At 36.3% G+C, this 23,744-nt stretch overlaps 1 protein-coding gene across 1 annotated transcript in view; it reads right to left on the bottom strand.

Annotated features, from left to right (window-relative positions):
- The window catches only part of LOC122040993 (phospholipase D beta 1-like), a 51,076-nt gene that overhangs the window by 11,443 nt on the left and 15,889 nt on the right, over positions 1-23,744 (bottom strand). The window contains exons 6-7 of the mRNA XM_042600510.1: positions 16,915-17,063; positions 1,795-1,959 (exon numbers count right to left, since the gene is read on the bottom strand). Coding sequence (XP_042456444.1) covers positions 1,795-1,959; positions 16,915-17,063 — 314 coding nt within the window. The remainder of the gene's footprint in view (positions 1-1,794; positions 1,960-16,914; positions 17,064-23,744) is intronic.

Below are 23,744 nucleotides of genomic sequence, written 5' to 3' on the forward strand. Positions count from 1 at the left end.
TGTTCGAGAGACAAGGTGCTACGTAAGAGTACGATGATGGACGAGAAGGGAGCGCGCAGCGTTTCGGACGAAAAGTCGGAGCGGAAGACTGCTCGAGAAAGATGAAAAATGGGTTCGGGTGAGGCCTATTCCGGATGGCCGAAATCACCCAAGCGAGCGGAGCCGGAGTGGAAGACCGGAACTGAAAGTCAACTCGAAGTTGACTGCAGTCCGAGCACCCATACTTGGTCCGGGCGCTTGGATCCCCCGATGCAACCCGAGGGCACCTCGACGTGCTCAGCGATGCGGATAAGATTTATAAGGGTCCGGGCGTCGGGAGCTGGTCCGCTCAAACCAAAGAGTTTATCCAAAGCCATTGCGATGTGATCCGTTGCGATGTGGATAAAGTTTTATCCATGCCCAGGCACCAGGAACCCTTCCAGACGCCCGGATCAGGGTTATAAATACAGCCCTGATCTCAGTAGTTCAGAACAACACTTGTAAACAATTCTCTTTCTATTCTACTACTTTGTTTGTGAGCTGTCAACATTGTAAGAGGCTACTCTGTCTAAAGGAGATTTCTAGTGAGCTTTAATTGCCTTGAATTAGCAATCCTCTGATTGCAACCCAAGTAAATATTTCCTCCCTTTAATTAATTAGTTTCTTAATTCTTTTGTACAAGTGTTTGTCTTAATCAAGCTATAGGATTGAGAAAGGTATTTGTTTTCTTTGTGTAGGACAATTCACCCTCTTCTCGCCGGCCGCTAGGGGCCAACATGGGGAAGGACACACCCTTACGTGATCACGAGAGATGAGGAGGGTGTTGTCTTACAGTGAGAGATGAGAGTCCACATCCGTTTCCTTGCATGAATAATTCCAAGGAGGGGCCTTATCGCTTTCCTTCAATCTTGATACATGTATTGTCTAGATCCAACAATGACAACCAGATCAAACCCATACACCATGATTTCCTAGGAAACAAAATTACAACTATCCTCCCATGAGCTTTATCAAAATCCCATGACACATGTCTGATCCAAATTGGGAATGCTAGATGTACTCTACACAACAATACTGGAGAACTCCATAGACGCCACAGGAACTTGTATGAATAGTATATTATAACTATATTACAATTTATATTGTATTTCCATATAACATACTATAATATAGCTTAGATAACTTATGCAAGTTGCATTATAAGTTATACCATTAGTTATTAGAAGTTAATACCAAAGTTATATAGATTAGGAACTTAAATTATATTATAAGTTATTATTAGTTGTTATCTAACCTAATTTATATCATAAGCTAATAGAATAATTTTAGCTTTATTAAATAAATATTCGTATTTGTATTTTTAATATTGTTATCCTGAATTTGGTTCCAGTATCTATGAGATCCTATCTCCTCATTCTGGAAAAATCAAATGTCTAATTTTAGATCATACTGTCACATGTCCTCGTATGTGAAAACTGTCTCATCCTCGTATGTAAGTCTAAGTAGCATAACCTCTTTGTCTGAGATTTTAGCTCCACTTTGAATTTATCATATAATAAAAAATAGTATAATGTGTAAATTTGCCCCCAAAGAAGTCAGCTTCTTAATTCAGCAAATATTTCAAAATTATGTACTAGGTACAAAAACAAAAAGAAAGATGGCAGCAAGGAGTTCCCTTTGGTGAATAGTTCATTGTGATGAAAACAAGTAAAACCAAGACAGCAGAGACATTAGTAGAAAATGTGGATGTGAACAAAACTATACAAGTCTAAAACATATACACATAAGTGTCCATTATAGAAAGGTAGGGATTACTTGAGGAGAATTTTCTGCAATCTGATTTGAATTATTAAGATCAGAAATTTCACGATTCCCCAAGCAAAAGAAGTTCAAATAATCTTGTGGCTCATAAGTATTCTCAATACCAACTTCCTTCAAGGCTGTATAGATTGTCTCGTACATCATTTGCATAGTTTTGTGCTGCAGAAAACAACAGAAACATCCCAACTTCAATATAATGTTGTTCTTATGTTAATATGAAATGTGGGCATTTGCTACTCATGTCTGTATAGAATAAATGGGAAAAAAACAACTCGATTTTAGAAGTTCCAAAATTGCATAATATTTGCTGCAGAAAAAGAATAATCACTTTCACACGTAAATATGAAATCTCTGGCAGATACATATCAAGCTTTACACTAAAAGGATGGTCATACCTCAAAACGTGCATAGTCAATTGAGAGCAACATGTTCAAACAAGGGGAAAAGGAATGGTGATAATCAAAATGGAAAGAGAGAAAGTTGAGCCATCATACTCCATCTTCTCTGGGATTTCCACATCTGGTGAGAGAGAAGAATCGTCCCTCTCTTTAAATTACACTGCAAGCTGCGAGGAAGGGAAGCAAGCGATCTTGCTAAGGACATGGGAGGAGAAAAGGAGGAAGATAAACCTGATTTATCTAATACTTCCCTTTAATAAATCCAAATTAATCTCATTTACTTCAAATGATCACCCACATAAATCTAACTAGTTTGATATCAAATCGAAGTCGGTTCAAGCTAAAATCCCATCAAAACTTAGTTATCGATATTGTGAATTCAATTATAACTCAGTCCTCTAAAACAAAATTGAATTAAACTGCAAATAAAAAAATAAAAAAAATAAAAAATAACAAAAGTTATGCCTAGTTTAATCTCATTTAGAACTAAGGTACCAAAGCAAGTTTCATTGTGACCTACCACTAATAGACTATCATATTGTGTCAATTATGACCAACTCAGTATTGTTAGATAGAGTACAAGTGACGCCAGGCAGGATAGCCATTATCCTACGGACAAACGAGAAGGGGAAATTAAGAAAAGGAACCACTGTCCTCCAGATTTTCCCCCAAAAAGTATTATTTAATAACTAAGGATAATCTCTCAAATAGCTAAACACATTTATATAGACTTTAAACCTTAAGACAAAGAAAGTAAAGAAATCCTAACATATGGACCTAAATTTTTAAGATGCAAAGAAAGAAAATAAATTCTAAAAGAAAGAATCCTAAAATTCCTAAACAAAATCAAAATACAAAAAAATAAAAAATACCAAAAATACCTAAAATAACAAAAAAAAAAACAAAAAATAATAATTTACTAAAAATAATAAAAAAGATTCAATGAATCTTCCTACATCAGTCGCCTCGGGTTAAAAATTACTCGTCCTCGAGTTTATAGTGCCAGGTGTTAGCTCAAAAAGAACATCGAGCACTAAATCACAAAATTTACTAGTAGTTGTTGGACTTTCACCTCACTTTCATCCTGCTTCATAAGAGCAATGTGGGCTTCATCGCACGAGATCAATCTGATGATCAGCTTGCCCATGTCCTCTCGGCGAGAGCTCAAAGACTTGAATGGGGGAAGGTATTTGCCACTGACGTCCTTCACCAACTACAATGGATCTAAGACGAACACCACCGAACAAGCCAGGTGGTAGTGCGTCTTGAACCTCTTGTCGATCACCTTCTCTAAAGGAGCGAGCTTGATATACTTGGAGGTCCAGCCACTGACCTTGGACCACAGCTCCTACCATAGGGACAGGGATTGCCCCACTAACAGCCGCTTTACCTCTGTTTCCAAGACCATGCCCATCATGTTCCGCACATCATCACAGCAAATTGATTTACTAGATTCATTGAACACAACGGATTGCATAGCATGAGCAGAGGCCAAGATGTCCTCGACCATGGGGAAGACTTACAGCGTCGGCGCACCACCTTCGGCTGTGTCATAGGACGATAACACGTGGAGGAGGCACGCGCTGTCCAGCTCCTGGAGCTGGTACTTGTGGAAGATGTTCCTCACTTGCGGGTGCTTGTTGAAGAATCTCGTGAGCTTATGGCATTTGGCTGCCAAACAAGGAAAATCTCACGGGCGATGTCCATGATGAGACCACGGAGGCCTTGTAGCTAGCATGAGAGATTCACCATCCATGGATGCTGGTTCTCCAATTCCAAAAGCGCCTTGGACTTGAACTTGTCTATGATGATCCTAGCACCTCTGAGTGTTATCCTCGCTGGCAAAGTCTGTTACGGTGTCTAGCAGCACCACCTCTGCCAACTTGGACGCGGCTAGGCCGTGAGTGAGCAAGGACTAATGGAAGACAATGGTCCCGTTGGGGAGGTTCACCGTTATGTTAACAATATATGAGGATGAGTCCCTGGGTTTCTTCAACCCATAGTTGGACAACCGGAAGAAGAGAGAATCGTGGATGCGCGCATCGGTGTCCGCATGGGCATCCTCATAGAGTGCCTCTAAGCATTGGCCGACAAGGTCACAACAAGAAACTAGGGAAAGACCCACATTGCTGAGGAAGGCGCTGAACTTGGGATGCTCTGCGGAGGAGAGAGAGATGGCGTCGGTACTGACAGACTCATGGAACCAATCGGAGAGGAGGAAGGAGGCGGAGTCTGTTTGAGGTTTGAAGAGGGATGGAGCAGAGAAGGCCTAGGGGCTCTTCAACCTCTTGACATTGCACTCAGCATCTTCAATGAGCCAAGGTCCTCCTTCGTGCCGGAGAAAACTAGCAGAGGAGGTGGTAGGAGCGGGCGAGGCGGCGGTGTGGAGAACAAGACTTCGCCGTTGCTACCAACAAAAAGTCCAGGAGAAGTTAGAAGAGTCTAGGATGCGGAGATCTTGATCGAGATTTTTCGAATTCTACCGTATTCCACCTCCAACCAACGAAAATCCATCTTCTTCATCCCGGTCCTCTTCATCAAACTCTTCCTCATCTTGGTACTTTTCTAGGTTAATTACTCCTCCAAATCATCTTCGAATCCATCCAAATAATCTCGAACATCGAAACTATCGTCCTCCATAGCGAAACCTAATCATCCCTGGAATGAAATTTAAGTGTATCCAAAAGGAAGAAAGTGACTTTTCATTTTTTTTTTCATCTTCTCTAAATCTCTAATCTTGGCTTTGCCTTGTTGGTCTCATTAGCATCGCAAGTGATGTTAGTTAGAGCCCTAGAGCCAATCATTTGATGATTGTATGGACTCATTGTATCATATTCTTGTATATTAATAAAGGCATTTGTTTGGTTATTATACTTATTTGTATTAGTGCCAAATAGACTAAGTATAATAGCGTCCTTGAGTAGAAGGTTCATACCTATATCAATCGATTAGTTGAATCAATAGTGAGATGATATAGGGAACACTACTCTAAATCATTCCTAGTCGAGTATTAACATTCAGGGACAATGTTAATGCAATAAGACTAGCATGTAGGTCAACTCGATGACTTGATCTCACAAGTCATGGATATAGAGATATCAAGTTGACACATGGGTATACATTAGAGAATGTATACTGAATGACCCGCCATGAGAAAGTATCATGGATCGTTATATGAGTGTCATATACTTTCTCATGTGGCTATTAGTATGACTACTAGTCCTTAAACCTGAAGTCACCATAGTTCCCTACATAAGGAGTTATGTACTTTGGTTTCGTCAAACGTCACCCGTAACTGGGTGGACTATAAAGGCGATTACTGGGTATATAACGAATTATGCAGAGGGATGTGAGTGATGTAGATGGGATCTATCCCTCCCATATGACGGGAGCGACATCGGTATTCTTGATAGAGTTAGACCACGAAGTGCATGGCCATGCCCAAATGAGTCAACATGAGATGTTGAGCTCATTTGATCGAGTGAGTCTACTTGGAGTTCAAGATTTAGATTGGTCAGAGGATGACACGGTCTATGCCTCACATTGACCAATCTAGATGTCTAGGATAGAAGGACAATGTCACATTTTGTGAGGAGTCACAATTAGTAGTCACAAAGTGATGTCGGATCTCGACATTCTTGTAACTTGGGTAGTAATGATGTGTTGCTAGATACCGCTCATTACTTATGCTCCTAAATGGGTTTAGGGCATTGCCAACGTTACAAGAACCTATAGAGTCACACACTTAGGACAATTAGATGGAGATTAGGTTCATATGATGAACCAAGAGGATTAGATTTATTTGATGAATCAAATTGGATTAAGAGTAATCCTAATTGGGCTAACTTGAGTTTGACTCAAGTTGATTCATGTGTTCAATGAGTCTAATTTAGATTTTGACTCATTGAATCAATTTAATTAAATGAATTAGATTCATTATATTAAGTTGGCTTGAATCAAATGGTTAGATTAGATCAACCATGGAAGAGATTTGGTCAAGTTTGACTTGACTTGAGAGGAAGATTAAAAGTCAAGTTTGACTTGACTTTATGCCACCTCATTGGTGAGTTGGCATTGATGTGGACCACATCATCATGGTTGCCACCTCATGGGAGTTACTAGTGAGTGCCACCTCATGGAGGTTACATTCTCTCCTTGATGACAACTTAATGCATTAATGAGGGAGTTACAATTGAGAGTGGCCGGCCACTTTTGATTGAATGAGAAATTCAATTACACCTTTGTGTAAGGTTTTCTCCACCTCCGTGTCCGTGTGGATACTTCTAGAGGACCGACGCTTACGGTCTAGAGATCCGGCAATTCCTAAGCGGTCTAGAGATCCGGCAATTCCTTGGACGAGCGGGAACGCGAAAGGGCACGCTTCAAGGTATACTTCTCAACACATAGATCTAGGAGTAGATCTAGATATTTAAAAACTCGTACTCGTAATTTTCGTTTGGTTTTCCTTGCACGAATCTACGGCTTTGGGTGATTCGGGGTTTCTGCGACGTGAAAAGCGGTTTTCGCGGCCCGAAAAACCCAACAAGTGATCCCACGATGTTGATGTTAGGCCTCCAAGTTTGAAGACAACTAATTTTACTTTCGCCTGACCAGGAACTTCCTCATAAAAAAAAAATATTTTCCACTTTGTTAAGCCAATCAATGAATCCCTACATCTGTGGCGTACTAAAAAACCCTGGAAAATCAACTGGAAACCCGATATCTCGATATCGTTCCTCTCGACCATGGTTTTCCTAGAACTAAGTACAACTGTGATGTGGATTTTTGAAAGCAGAACTAGAAGTAAGATAAGAGAACTAACGACCTTTAAGATCTTGGGCACTACGATCACAGTGTAAGGCTTCCTTAACAGAAACCTACCTCTCACAACCTCGACCACGTACCTCATGATCTTCAAGGAATTGTGCAGCTAGATGCTGGGTTAAATTTGTGACTTGCCTCTATATATCCTCAATCTCATCTTGGGTGCTAGGACCACGGTGCAAGGCTTCCTTAGCAGAAACCTGCTTAGTACGACTATGACCACAATGACCTTCCATTAGATTTGATGCTCAACTTCCTCAATCAGAACTTGCCTGCTCTGATACCAATTGACTCCGAGCAGGATAGTAATTATCCTACAGGCTGACGAGAAAGGAGAATTGAGGAGAAGACAAGAGTAACCGTTGTCCTCCAGAATTTCTCGAAAAAATAAAATTTTATTTAATAACCTAGAATAATCCCTCAAACAGCTAAACACATGTTTATATAGACTCTAAATCTTAAAACTGAAAAAAGGAATAGAATTTATAACATATAGACCTCAATTTCTAAGATGCAAAGAAAAGAAATAAATTATAAAAGAAAGAAAAAATTATTAACAAACTCATAAGGGCAGTCGGTGCACGAAGCTCCCGCTATACGGGGTCTCGGGGAAGGATCCATTGTACGCAGTCTTACCCTGCTTTTTGCAAAAGGCTATTTCTAGGATTCGAACCCGTGACCTTTTGGTCACAAAGCAACAACTCTACCGTTGTGCCAAGGCTCCCCTTCATTATTAACAAACTTATAATCTTAAAATTTCTAAATGGATTCAAAATCCAAAAATACATAAAGATAGAAATTACTAAAAATACCTAAAAAATTAAAAAAAACCCAAAAATTATAAAAAAGAATAATTTACTAAAAATAATAAATAAGATTCAATAAATCCTTCTCATCAACAAGAACTGAAATTTAAGAACCTGATCTATACAAAAATCAACTAACAAAGACCCTATTCCTAGAATAAGTGACAAAGCTTCTACATGAAAATAAGACTAATGTGTTAATTCAATTAGAAGTTATAAAATAAGCATTAGACCAATTTTTCTCACACAAAAGGGACTGATAAAGCAACATGAAGTTTCCTAAAGGGGTTTCTCGAAAAGTGTTTATGGCATCAGTGCATAAAAACATAATCTTCAATATCACACTCCTCTTGTAAAGGTTCAAAATCTCAAATCATACCAAAATGTCCATACCAATCGGTATTTGAATTGAATATCGTGATGATATTTTGATGCAGGGTGTCGGTGATGGCTTGGAAGTTGAAGGAAGGAGACATTATTTGTGTCGACTTGTATAAAGTGGTATCGAGTTTTGGTAATTTATGGAATGATACATTTTGATTGTTTCATCTAGCACAAAATAAGATTTCAAACCATGCTCATAATTATGGTGTGCATTAGTATGTATTTTAGTTTTTATTACTCAATTCAAGCTTTCTCTTAATTAATCATTCTTCTCTTGAATAAGTATGCAAGCTCACATGGGAAAGAAGGCATAAACAAAGAAAACATATCCATTGGTTGATGTGTCGAGTGTTGGAAATAGATTTTGCAACTAATTAGTCAAATAAGAATACGAACGACTATTTTACGAGTAGATCGTCGTAAATCAATTTCTCATATGAATGAAAAATTAATACCCAAAACTATCTAAGTGATAGAGGAAATCGTGATATTATTAGTTTGGTCAAACTTTTTGACAAGGGCATGAGTTTATACACATGCATGGTCCATGGGCATAGAAACATGAACACACTAACTCAAGTATGTTTGGATGTTAGTTTATAGAGACTAAAATCAAGAGATTCCTAAGACGTGCATTAATTGTGCACGAAAGAATGGCAGCATTGATTGACACTTATTTGCACGTGCTAAATGACATGTGAGAATCATACTCTTCAACATGTCTAGCTGAGTCCCCTTTCATCGAGGAGACATATAAGAAGAAAGATTTGTCTTCTCTCCTATTAATGGAAATATGTCATTCATATTACTCGTTCACACTTGTTTACCTCTTCATCAAATCACGAAATTTTTAAGTTGTAAATTTTTCTCTTGAGTTCTTCTCTCTTCCTCTACTTTCTAAAGAGGTTCATTGCTTCGAAAGGAACCCAAAATTTAGAGTGCTCTTATTTTGAATAGTAGACCATTATATTTTTGAGGCAATTGTTAATAAACCGTAAGCAACTAGGTTAGGCAATATCATCTTAAGGAAAGAAGGCTTGGCATCATCTCAACCTTAATTCTCTTATCTAAAGGGATAAAATGACCCAAAAGTATGTGTTGGCATCCATAGAGATTACTTGACAACTGACATTATTAAGTCAGTGACTGACATTAGTAAATTGGTGATGATGCTACCAGAAGGGATCCATCTATCTTCCAAAGGGGTGCATCTACAATCGAAAAAGGTACCCTAATAGTAGAAAAGGTGCGTTGAGAATCTTAAGAAGGCATGATCCACATCACCATACCAAAATCCCACTGGTTCGAGCTATTGACTTGTTATGTTGTTGACTTGTTAATGAACTCACTTACCAGGCCCAACATGTTGGACCAAACTCAATAATTGAGAGAAACTCCAACACAACAATCTAGAGACAATATTTACAATTATGTTTGTTAGTAACCTGAATGGTTGAGGGGAAGATTGCTAGGACCCCGAGTAATATGTACCACAATTTTGATGTTTGGTGAAGTAAATTTAAGTTAGGCCTTGCTATGTTTTTAACATGTATATCTAAGTGTATAGGGATTTAGGTAAACACACAAGGAGAATCTGATGACTCAATATCCGATGGAGTACGTTAAAGAGTGGTATGGGACACCCGAGAGATAGAAAAGGACAAGGAGTATAGGTGACCACGAGACTTGAGGCAAAAGACGCAAGCAATGGAGCCGACGAGCTCGGTGCATCCAAGGTATGAAAATCTTGGCGGAAGAGTATGTCAGTGAGCGAGAAGGGCACATGGGGAGTAGGCCAAAAGGGTTCGGTGCATTTGAAGGATAAGAAGCCTGCAAAAGTCTGCTCAAGTTAAGTTAGTGGGCTAAGTTAAGTAAACTATACTCGAGACGAGGGTAGAGACCTAGGCATACTCAGTTGCAGTGCAATTGAGTCAGGAGGTTTAGGCGACCGAAACATGGTCTTGGTCAGCTGATGCACATTTTTACTGTTTAAACAGGTTAATAGTGAGATCAAGTGACCTCTTTGGATCAAACGATCAGAAATCAAGATCAGGCAACTAGAAAGCCATGTGGAACATGATCTAACTTGAAGATCCGATTTGATAGGGATCAGGTGATCAGAAAAGGTTCTCTCAATCAAAAATGTCGCTACATTAGTAGAAGCAAGGACAGACGACTTGTTCGTAGATGAGGCAGGAAGTCGAGTCAACATTTTTTGATCAATCAAATTAGGTTTTTTTTGGTTAACCAAATATACCATGTTTGCACTTTAACCAGATCGGGCAGAGGCTATAAAAGGATATTAGTAGCTCGAAAATAAACAACCACACTTTGAATACATATGTTAATAACTATTGACTTCATTGCAAAAAGCCACTTCTTATTACTCTAATATTGTATAAGAGGTTTGCCTCTGACCTTTTATTGAAGAAGAGAAAGATAGTGGACAACGTTCTGTGCATAAGCCTTGGACATAAGAGTTGTGAACCAAATAAAATTTCGTGTCCTTTCTTTTTGTACGTTTTATTTATTCTTCTAATATGTGTGTGTGGCCTTGCTAAGTAGCAAGAGATGGAAAAGTTTTTAATGGTAGGTATGCTATTCAACTCCTCCCGCTTTTGTGATCCTGTGCTTTCGCATTAAAATGGCAGCTACGCTATTCAACCCCTCTCCCTATAGTGATTCTGTGCTTCCGCATTCAAACCATCAATGTCAATTATGAATCTTGCTCCCACTAGAGAGAAACCATATAAAGTCTCTGGACTTCAAGTAGTAGCATCCAAGGATGTTGTTTATTTAGAAGATAATATACCTCACGGGGTTATAATTAGAAGATGCCCCTAGCATCTTAAGATAAGCCTCAAGTAAAGGAAGAGTTAATCACATGGAAAAATAGAGTTTTCTATATAAGAACCATGCCATCAAAGGGCTAGAGAATAAACTATACAATGATTATAGTGCAATCATAATGGCCAAGGCTTTCTAAGTGGCGTTAGACTACAACTAATAAGTGGAGAATGACGACTTATAAAGTAACCAAAAAAGTGGCCCAACAGAAGGCTTCAATAGAAGCTCCTACCCACTTAACCAAAAGCTAAGCTTGAGCCAAAAGATGAGATCTATGTGAAGGTTAAAATGGATGTTTGATGAGTTAGGATTGTATTACACATGTTGCAATTAACCAAGAAGCGGGTCTCACCCCTATTACGACGAAACTAAAAGGGTTCCTACTTACGACTCTTCGACCGCAACCAAAGGACACGTCCTTAACTTTAGTTCCACGCTTAACAGGCAATGGACTCACTTTGGTTTACAAGCTCAGCATGTGATAAAATCCTTTCAAGTCTCATGATAAATGGTGATTGGACGTGGCCCTAGTCAACATTTTGAGATACTTCCCTAGCACAAATAATACTCATCGATTAGACGTGACCCTATTTGATTGAACAATTAAGGATGGTTTTCAAGATTAAAAGGCACCCTAGTCAGCACTCTAATGAAACGACAACTTTGGCTTGGCACGATGTGAAGACCAAGAGATATGAGCTTCATCCACCTCTAGTCAACACTCTGATTAGGTGGTCGCTAATTTGGCTAGGCACAATATGAAGACTAAAGGATGCATGCTTCCTAAGTTGAGTGTCTCTCAATGAATAAATGCACCATTAGTCAACACTCGCATTAGACTACTATAGCTTTGGCTCAATGACATTAGAAGGCAAAGGGTGCATGAGTGTATCTTGAGAAGAAGAGGAATCTAGGTCAGCACTTGGATTGGAACACCATAGCTTTGGCTCACTGAAATTGAAAGACAAAGGATGCATGAGTGTTTCTGGAGAACAAGTGCAATCCTGATCAACACTCGAATTGGAGGACTGAAGTTTTAGCTAGATGAAATCGAAAGACTAAGGAATGCATGAGTGACTCTTAAGAACAAGCACAATCCTAGTCAACACTCTAATTAAATGATCGTACCTTTGGCTTAGCGAAATTATAAGACCAAGGAATGCATGCTCTCTAGACCAAGAAACTCCAAACGCAATCTTGGTCAACACACTTTAGTTTGCACTATTAAAAGGTCAAATGAGGATGAGTAGTTCTAAACTAAAAATGCGACTTTGGAAACTTTACCAAAGTATCACAATCTTATTGTCTTGCCATCTTTAAGGAACCCATACAATTGTATGAGATATAGAGACTTGCTGAGAAGCAAGATCAAGGCCCTGAAGTGTTTAAAACACTAGAAATGTGGTTGAAAAAATCAACCAAAGCAAAATCATCTACAGTGATCAAGTAAGAGAATAAAAGGTTTTAGTTGAGGAATGTTTCTTTGAAATGAGCAACATTCATGAATCAACTATATTCGACTGACCTCAATCCAACGATATTGCAGAATTTGAGAACTGCGTATCAAGGAGATGATAAATGCTATGTTAATAAGTTTGAGATAATCCCTGAACTTGTGAGAGAAGTTATCCTCTCGACAAACCACTAACCCCTTTGAGATATAGATGAAATTCTTATGAGTCATAGAAAGGTCATACACCATCCGACAAAGCCAGGAAATATGGGGCGTTTAGCTAAGGTTTCAAGTGCCTAAATTAGGGCTACAAGAGTTGATTGCATATTCAATAGATATACATCAATATGTGCTAACGGTTATAATATACTATGGTAGACAAGAAGCTAGGAGAAGGGCACAACTATGAAATGATAAGTTTTGATATGTTCATCAAAACACTTAATAGCATTTAAGTAGTAGATCTTTAGTTGGCATTTTCATTGAGTAAATTGTACTGCTGATCGACTAACTAAAAAAAGGCCATACTCAGACATGAAGTATAATGTATAATTAGGGGAATGGATTGAAAACCCAACATGTGAAGTATTGGTAACACAACCATACTAACTAGAGTTCCCAAGATCATGATTCAAAAAAGATAACTAAGCTACATGATTCAAGGCATGTAGGAGTAATTATTTCAACTCATTTAAGAGGATAGATAGTGCGACCTATAAATGGATAAAGATGAGCAAGAAGCTTTTAATGATTATTATATTATATCATAAAGGATACAATAGAATATTGCAAGATACTCTAGATAAGAGATCACCTATATAAGTGCTAAGTGACGACCACTAATTATAAGCACTTATGAATTCCCAAGAGTCCATGCTAGAAACATACACTTCAAAGAATTAGTAGAAGCCTAGGGGTTATTGTATGGGTATGATTGTCTGAGTTTACATTTGAACAATTCAAGACATACTTCACTAGGCAACAAGTAAATCCAATCATATTGCATTATAAAAGATTCAAAACTACAAGGTATCACTCCTGATGCAATAGTAATTTTTATTTGAGACTTCTTGAAACTTATCCATACTTTTCCTTCATGTGTAGGTATTGTTGGAAATTGATTTTTGAAATCAATTGATTAAATGAGGTTATGGACAACTATTTTATGAGTAGACTATTGTAAACTAATTTCTTGGTGAATGAGAAATTAATATCCAAATTATTAGAGCGATGGAGTAAATTGTGATATTATCAGTTTGGTGTGGCTTGATCAAATGAGGGCATAAGTTCATACATGAGCATAGTTTAAGGACGTGGATACATAAATGCTAACTCAAGTATGCATGAATGTTACCTTGTATAGGATTAAAATCAACGAATTCCTATGATATGCATTAATTATGTATGAAAGAATCACTAGTTGACACTCACACGATGTCAAATGGCATGTGGGAATCATATTGTCTGACAATGTCCAAACGAATGCTCCTTGGTTAAGAAGAGAGAAGAATGATTTTATCTTATCTCCCATTAATGGAAACATTATATTCAGATACTTGTTTACACTACCTCTCCATCACTATATAAAGGCCTCAAGACTCTCTTCTCAAATCACTTAATTCTCAAGTTGTAAGTTCTCCTCTAAAGTTTTTCTCTTTCTCCTCTCTAAAGAGTTCTAAGGCTTCAAAAGTTTATCGGGACACCAAATTTGGAGTGCTCTTATTTCGAATCTTAAATCATTATATCCCAAGAGGCAATTACTAATAAACCTTAAGCAGTTGAACATGCTAATATCATCTTAAAGAAAGAAGGTTTGCCTTTGCCTCAACCTTAATTCTCTTATCTGAAGGACAAACCAACCCAAAAGGGTGTGTCGACATCCATAGTGATGTTTTGACAACTGACATTAATAGTGACAAAGCTACTAGAAGGGATGCATCTACCACCTGAAAGGGGTGCTTCGATAGCCGAAGGAGTGTATCAAGAATTAAAAGAAGATTTTATCCATATCACCATACCGAAGTACCACTTCAAGTTATTGACTTGTCAGAGTTGACTAAGCAAACCCAACTTGTTGAACTAATCTTAATAATTAAGAGAAACCCCAACACAACATTGAGTATCAAAAGATAGCATAAAATGAATATTTAGTAGATAAATTAATAGAGCTATTATAAGAAAATTTGGTAATCGACAAGATAAAATCACAAATATCAAATTTCTCACCAATGCAAGGTTTAAAATTTTCCATGCTGAAGTTTGTCCTAGACCAGAATAATATAGTTTCAGTACCGTACTATACCATGCTAATATAGTTTTGGTAATTTTTTTTAAATATAAGTGTATATTAATTAAAAATTAATTTTATTAATATTTGATTATCAAAATGCTCACTATTGATGTTATATTTTGAGGTATTGAGTTCATATTTCAATATTTTCTCATAAGATAATGTCTATTAAATTTTTGTAAAAAATATTTTAAAAAGTAAGTAATTCTTAAAATTTAAAATTAAATATAAAATTATAAAATTATTTGAAAGACTCAAAGAAAATTATAAAATTATTTGAATGTCTTAGATTATTTTTTGAATGTATATACAAATTTTTAATTTTTTAAAACTTATTCGAAATGTTTAAGAATTATATTATTAAAAAATATATTATTTTAAATTCACATTCAATTTCAACATATATTTAAAGTATTAAATTATTTTGTTATCTTTTAAAATTATTTTTTTAAAAAAATCTTAATATTTTATAACAATTATTAATAATATATTAGATTTATAACTATTATATATAATTAATAGTTATATAATAATTAATAGTTTATTTTATAATAAAAAATACATTTAAAAAAATAACCTCTAAAAAAATTGCAGCAATAGCTGCAAGTGCCTTGACCTTGCTGAGGGCATTGAGGGGCATGGCAGCCTCCGCTCGTGACACTCATTGGCGCTTCCGCAGAGGACCGTGACACCCTCCGCGCCCCCACGGAATGTCTTCGCATAGTTGCAACACTATCAGCGACCCCATAGAGGGCTATCACGAGGTAGCAAAACCCTCCGCGAGGTTGCAATGGTCTCATGGTCATGGTGTTGATAGGGTATTGGTGACGGTCTCATGTCACAACGGTAAGTACCACCCATTTTGGACGGCACGGGTGAGCACTTCAAACTATGAACCAATGATCTACAAGAGAAAAGTACCTAGGTCAGAGTATTCAATCCTAATTTAACAATCAATTTATAGGTGAAATGCAAATGGGAAATTAATTTAGTTGTCAAACATTTTCTATGTGAAACATAATTTAAAAATTACCATCCCCACGGGGTGCCTAGTTGACTAGAGGAGGGTAGATTTGCTACAATGGGGCAGGGATCATTTCTTAGCAGACACATGCCCTCGGGGAAAAAACTCTTCCCGCCGCCTAGCCACTTTGTGGTCGGCTATAAGTTGACTCATTGATTTACCTCCCTTCACATAAACTGGGGGCGAGCTCTAAGGGGCGCCTAGGGTGAGTGTAATCACTTTTTACTACAATAATTTAAAATTTATCCTTGTTTGACATGATGGACTATGGTAATGCATGCAACCTAATAATTTTCTTAAAAACAAATTGATAATGAATGATACATCTTTCGTTTTACTTTTTTTAAAACCAGTGTCATTTTGGTGAGCATGTTTGCCGCCATCAAAATGGAAATCATGACCTTGACAAATCCTATACAATTTTAAAGAAAAGCATTAAATTTCATAGCGTTCATAGGAATGAGATGGTGGTGTGTGAAGACTAACACTTTGCTTGGTGGCATTAATCATTTGACATGTGCAACACTGGAGTTGCAATCTGTGAGCAAATTTTATGTTGAAGTTGAGCATATAAATTATGGATTTCGATCAATTTGTGTAATTTTACATGAAACTCTAATCCAGTATCTTCTCTCTTTGACAATTTGGCGTAATGGGTTCCTTCAGTTTTTCTTCTCAAAAGAGGATTGCAATACAAATCTATGATGGTTAGGATCTAACAACAAATAAGTTAAACATGATAGTTGGCTTACCAAGGGAAAGTTGGTGAGATTAGAGTGACAAGGACAAGATGGGGTTTAAACAAGGGAGGAAGTTGATGGATAAAGACTAAATAGGACCAGTATGCAAAAGAACAAATTTCTTCTCTTATACCACTTCACACTATACAAAATAATTTAGGCCTTAGTAATTTCACAAATGATTGTATGCCTCAATCAAATATCCTACAAGCGAAACAAGTGGATACCAGAATACACTTGAATAATTAATTGAATCTTGCTCTATAAACAAAAAAGTTAAGGTTCATATAATCCAAGAACACAGAGAAGGAAACTATGTAATTATCACTTGGTATAAAAGGAGATAACCTGCCAGAATAGAATCCTTTGTGTAGGAGCACCAGTTGGATTACCCTCTGGCCACATGGGAATAACAATGTATGCAGTAAACCTCTCGTTTGCTCTTATTTTACTAGCAATTTTAAAAGCAATTTCAATGGGTATAAGATTATTGGCACCTACAAGAAGAAAATAACCATTTTTAAAATTGTAAGACAAACAAATCAAAAAGATAATGCAAATAGGGTCAATCTGTTTAAGAATATTCAACTAATCAACTAATGTCATTACAAGAAAAAAAAAGAACATGCTATTGCACTATTTCTATTATTAGAATAAGTAGACAAGTCATGATAAAAACTAATTCTTCTAAGATTTAGCACAAGACAAAGCATACAAATTAAATTATTTTTTTTCAAAAATTAAATAGAAACTATGGCATACCTATGGCATACCGAATTCAAGAGAATGAAATGGTCTTGTAAATGGATTGGTAAAACTCAACTTATGTATAATCATGTTATTAAATCAGTTTGGAAAATGTAATGTTGCAAGTATCTAAGGATACTAGAGCCGGAGACATTAAATAAAAACATCAAATCTCAAAATTATGATATTTGTTCATAGAGAAATCAAGACAAATGAATAGAAAACTCTATATGTAAATGAGCCTTAGAACATATAGAGAAATTCTAAGGTCATCTACTCATAGTTAAAGAGATGAATCAAATCCTTGTACTACCTTCTGAGTTGTAAGGTGCTGCAAATGAGCCAGCTAAGCCAAGCTTGATGATGAAGCTTGTTTGTTTATCTTATCAAGCTTGCCTATCAGAAAACTTTTCAAGTTTGAGCCAAGTTCAAGTTTTATAGAGCTCAACTAATTTCGTAGTTGTCCTTGTAATATAGTCAAATAGTTGATTGATCTAGTAAATAAAATTTATCTTGTTATTCATTTTTAATATAAAATAGATACTTTCAAACTCTAAAATTTGAATGATATCAAAATAATAGAGAAGTAATACTATAAATATGCATGTGTACTTACACTTTAATCTTTATATGTTCTAAAACTAAACAAATATGGTCATAATTGATTCTTAGATGACTTGGTACACAGCATTGTTAATGTACTATTCATGAGTATTGTTCATGAATCTTGAAAAGCATAGCTCAATAGCAATCAAGTTTAATCTTTACATGTTCGAACTAAAAACTAAACAAATAAGGGCATAATTGATTCTTAGATAATTTTGCAGACAACGTTGTTCATGTAATATCATGAGTATTACTCGTGATGTTCACGAGCAAAGCTCACTAGCAATCAAGTTTGTTTATTGTATTATATATTTTTAATATTGAATGAACATAAATAAACACTTATTAAGTAGAGTAGCAATCTTATTTATTAATATTATATAAATTTACACACCTAAACCCATGGCAAGAATAAATAAATAAATAATAACGAATTGAGTGCCTAGCATTTAGTGCCAAAGGTTCTAAAAATAATTTGTTATTTTATTGACACTTCTTGGTTTCTTTTTGTTGAATCTAAAAAGCTCCAAGTCTCATATGGACAAGTGTAGTGGTCCATTATACAAACATAAATTGTTGTCTCTCTTGATAGCTTGCTTGAGCATTTGGAATTAGTTAGCCAATCAACTTTAGTGTGGTAATAAAGTAGGGGTCTAAGGTTCAATCGCACCTTTCTTAAAAGAATACGATAATTTCCCGAAGGGTGCACCCTAGGTTTAGGATTGCCCAAAAGGCACATCGAGATTTTAGAATGTCCAAAAGGCACAACTCTTTTTAGTTTTACCCATCTGCTAAAGTTGACTTTTTCTCCTCTTTTCTCTCTCCTTTGTATGTAACATTTTTCCTCTCTTCTCTTTCCTATTAAATTAAATTAAATTAAATTAAAATTTAATAAATAATCACTAAATTTATTTATTTTTTATTTTAAAACTTAAATAAAAAATTAATAAATATAAAAAATGATTAATAAAATAATAAAAATATTTTTATTTGTTAATATCTAATTATAAAAGAATAAAAAAATAACCAGTACGACAGCTTAACAGACTAGCATCGTTGTGGTGCTTATGTTTTAAAACCAATACAACTTAAACGCTAACACTGTTGTGATGTTAATTTTTTAAAAATAATAAAGGGCATATTTGGACTCTAAAGCACTACAAAAATCTATAGGAGTTGGAATGGGTCCAATCGAAGTTCTCTAGCTCCGTTTTAACTGAAACCCATTGATGGAGGATATTTGGATTTTTCAAAAGTTGACATGTAATGGAAGAGGGTAGTGCAGTGAAGGTACTGCCTGGTTTTGACATTTCTACGATAAGTTATGTGTATGTGTCAATTGTCTACTTCCAAAGGCCATAATACTCGGTTATCAAAGTGAGACATTCTACGCGCCAAATTGAAGTTCATTTAGAGATCTACATTTGCTACCGGATAAAACCCACAAAAATCCAATTTTGAGCCCAAAAAATATCATTTAAAGCCTTTTCAGGTCCATCAATGAGTTTCGATCAAAACTCATGGACTTAGAGAGCTTTGATCGAACTCATTCCAAGTGATATAGGTTTTTGAAGTGCTCTAGAGTCTATAGGTGCTCAAAGATATCAACTTGAAGTCATTAACAGTGATCAGAAGATTTTCAAAGTTTATGACTTTAAGGCAATTGGTACATACACATAACTTATCGTAAGGATGCCAGAATAAGACATGAACACCATAAATACTTTCAGTATACTATCTTTCATTACATGTCAACTTTTCAAAAATCCAAATTCCCTATGTCCATCAATGAGTTTTGTCATGGTATTAGACAAGGTTTAAAATTTCGACCCGTGCCGAGGTTTCGGTCTTGGACTGGAACGATACGGTTTCGGGATCGTATCGTGCCGTACCAATATAGTTTCGATATTTTTTAAATGAAAAATATATTAATTAAAAACTAAAATATTTAACATAAATATTTAAAAAATAAACAATATAAAAATAATCTTTAAAAAAAGGAAAATATATGAAAATAGATAAATAAATAAATAAAAAATTTATTATAATTTTTAAATTAAAATAAATAAAATATAAAATTAATTAGATAATTTTATTAGGATTTAATAAAGTCTCTTTAGATTATCTTCATCATAACTAGGAGTTGATTAAAATAATTAACCTAAGTTTAATTAAAAAAAATGAAATCCGACACCACTCACGAGTCCGCACGACTTCAGTGCTATCACGGGGTTGCGCGCCAAGCCATGGCCACGGGGATTACCTGACTCCTTCGGCACGACCGCGTTGGTCATGTGACCCCTCTACAGCGACCGCAGGGTCGCACGATGCCTCTGTTGCAGTAGAGGAAGGGTTATGCGACCCCTCCACTATTGTTGCAGGGTCAAGCGACCCCTCCGCCGTGACCACGGGGTCGCGTAACACGTCGCACCTATCGCGGGTCTGGTGCCGGGTTGTGTCGGTGTCAATCGCCGAGCAGAACGAGATGTTTCGCCCATTTCGCCCGTCTCGACACGGCACTTTAGACTATGGTATTAGAGCCTACCTCTCAAATTCGTATATGAATCTTTGGATTTTGTCAATTTTGCTTCTATCCTTCAAAGTTTTATGGTGTGTCTTGTTATTTTTTTAGGTTGATTAATTTCTTATCAACAACTTCTTTCTGGATTTTTTTAGTCAATCAACTTGTGATTGAGAGTATTGCATTGAGAATTTTGATTCAGATTTTTTTCAAATGGCTATTGAGAATTTTTTTGGGAAGAATACCTATAGAGACCTTGGCTATCAAATTTACTGGAAAGAATTATGCAACATGGGAATTTCAATTCAAAATATTTCTAAAAGGGAAAGTTTTGGAGTCACATTGATGGGTCTTCTATGGCTCCTGAAGATGCTAAGGAACTTAGCCAATGGGAGACAAAGGATACTCGAATTATCTCTTGGCTTTTAAGATCTATTGAATCTTATATGGTGAACAATTTAAGCCCCTTTGGTACAGCTAAGGAGATGTGGGATTATCTGAAGCGAATCTACCATCAAGATAACACTGCAAGACGATTTCAACTAGATCTTGAGATTAGTAACTTCAGTCAAGATGATCTTTCTATTGAGCAATATTATTCTAGATTTCTTAATCTTTGGAGCGAATATTTTGGTATTATCTATTCAAAGGTACCAAAAGAGGCCTTAGCCAGTATTCAAGCGTTCATGAAGATAGTAGGCGTGATCAGTTTTTGATGACAGTGAGACCAGATTTTTAAGTTGCTCAGATTGGATTGCTGAATAGAAATTCGGTTCCTTCTTTGGATGTATATCTTAGGGAATTGTTGTGTGACGAACAAACTGGCTACACAAGCTATTATAGGTGTATATAGGAGAAATATTATCAATGTTTCTTATGCTGCTCAAGGGAGGAACCGTGGAAAGGGTCAAATGCAGTGCTACAGCTGCAAAGAGTTTAGGCATATTGCTTGCAATTATGGTAAGAAAGTCTGCAATTACTGTAAGTGCATGGACACATTATCTAGGAGTGTTCTACATGTCCAAAAAATCAGTAGCCTAAGCTTTTCAAGCTGTTACCTTAATATTATTGGTCTTATTTCTATAGTCACTAGCACCAATCAGTCAATTCTTACTCCAAAAATGGTCCAACAGATGATTCTCGCATCTTTTTCCACTCGTACGCTTCAGGGCTAAGGTAAGACTACTTATTCTCCATGGTTTGTTGACTCTAGAGCATGACTGGGTCACCTGATTTGTTGCATAATCTACGGCAATATATTGGTACACAAAATATTCAAATTGCTAATGGCAGTAATCTTCTAATTACAATCATTGGTGATCTAGGATCGTCTTTTCATCATATATTTGTCTCTCATAGGTTGTCTACAAGTTTAATTTTCATTGGTCAAATTGTGGATAACAACTGTGATGTACATTTCTCTCGTGGTGGTTGTATTGTACAGGATCAGGTATAGAGGAAGGTGATCGTAAGGGGGCCTAAAGTGGGAAGATTATTTCCGTTGCAATTTACTGATCTAGAAATTTTTCCTCTCTTCTATTATTGTTGTAAATAATGCTGATGTTTGGCATAAACGATTGGGTCATCCAAATAATGTGATGTTGTCTAATTTAATGAAGTATGGTTTTCTTGGTAACAATCATCAGTCTTCTAATCATCGATAGCCTCTTGCTTACTCTACTTGTAAACTGGGGAAAAGTAAAGTTTTACCTTTTCATACTTATGATGGTCGTGCTAACACATGCTTTGAGATAACAGATAGTGATGTTTGGGCCCTTGCTCCTATCATTTCCCATGCGCAGTATAAATATTTTATAACATTCGTTTACAACTATAGTCGTTTCATATGAATATATTTTCAACGTAGTAAAGCCGAGGGTGGTCACTATTTTTAAAAAGAAATTAGCTTATATTGAGACACAATTCTTCACTTGTATTAAGGTTTTACAGTTTGATAATGGTTGCGAATATCAATCACATGACTTTCAAGCCCTTTTGCATCAGAAAGGTATTATATCTCAACGATCATGTCCTTATACTCCCTAGCAAAATAAGGTGGTTGAACGTAAACACTGTCGCTTGTTGGATATGTTTCGCACATTACTCTTGGAATCTTCAGTTCCGCCAAAATTTTGGGTGGAAGTTTTGTCCACTGTTGTTTATTTGATTAATCATTGCCTTCTCAACAATTGAACTTTGATTCTCCTTACTATCAGCATGCATCCTAATTATCACATGCTACACATATTTGGATGTTTTTGCTTTGTTCACTTGCCTTCTCATGAGTGTCACAAGCTTACAACTCAGTCCGTAAGATGTGCTTTTGTAGGTTACAATAATGCTTAAAAGGGGTTTTTGTGTATGATGTTGTTGCTATATTTCCATAAATGTGATTGTCTTTGAACATGAGTACTATTTTCCGTAACATGTTTCTCCTTCCAACAATGTTCTTCCTAGCTTTGATGATATCTCTCCACCAATTGAGCAATTTAAACCTATAATTGTCTATCAACGATGACAACTCCTATCGTCACAAAATCCTTCCGACCTAATCCAATTGCCGGTGGCTCTTTGGAAATCCTCTCGCATTCGTTATCCTCTTGATAGATATGGTTTCTTTGCCACTTTAACAAATACCTACCTCTTATTCTCAGACAACTAAACATGCATGTTGGGTAAAAGCTATACAAGAAAAACTTCAAGCTCTTCAGGAGCATCACACTTGGGATATTGTTCCTTGTCTTACTGGTGTTAAGCTCATTGGTTGTTAATGGGTATATTCCATTGAGCTGCGGTTTGATGACTCACGTGACAGATATAAACAAAGGTTGGTGGCACTCGGCAATCGATAGGAGTATAGAGTAGATTATGAGGAGACATTTGTTCCAGTAGCCAAGATGATGACAATGAGACTTGTTCTAGCTATGGTTGATTCAAGGGTTGATTATTACAACAAATGGATATAAAAAATGCCTTTTTGCACGGAGATCTTCAGGAAGAGATTTATATGACTCCGCTTGGTTATTTTCTACACTCTTTTTTGATGTTTGCAAGATGAAATGTTCACTCTATGGTTTGAAGCAGGCTCCATGTGCTTGGTATGATAAGTTCCACTCTACACTTATTAACTTCTCCTTTGTCCAAAGTTAATATAATTCCTCTTTGTTTCTTTGCAAACCTACTAACGAAATTGTCTTGCTTCTTGTATATGTTGATGATATTGTTATTACAGGACTGACTCTGCCTTGATTACTCAACTTTAAGAGCCTCTTCTGGGTTCATCTATACTATTTTTTAGTCCTTG

The sequence above is a fragment of the Zingiber officinale genome, chromosome 2A (assembly GCF_018446385.1).
Source record: "Zingiber officinale cultivar Zhangliang chromosome 2A, Zo_v1.1, whole genome shotgun sequence".
Classification (NCBI taxonomy): domain Eukaryota; kingdom Viridiplantae; phylum Streptophyta; class Magnoliopsida; order Zingiberales; family Zingiberaceae; genus Zingiber; species Zingiber officinale.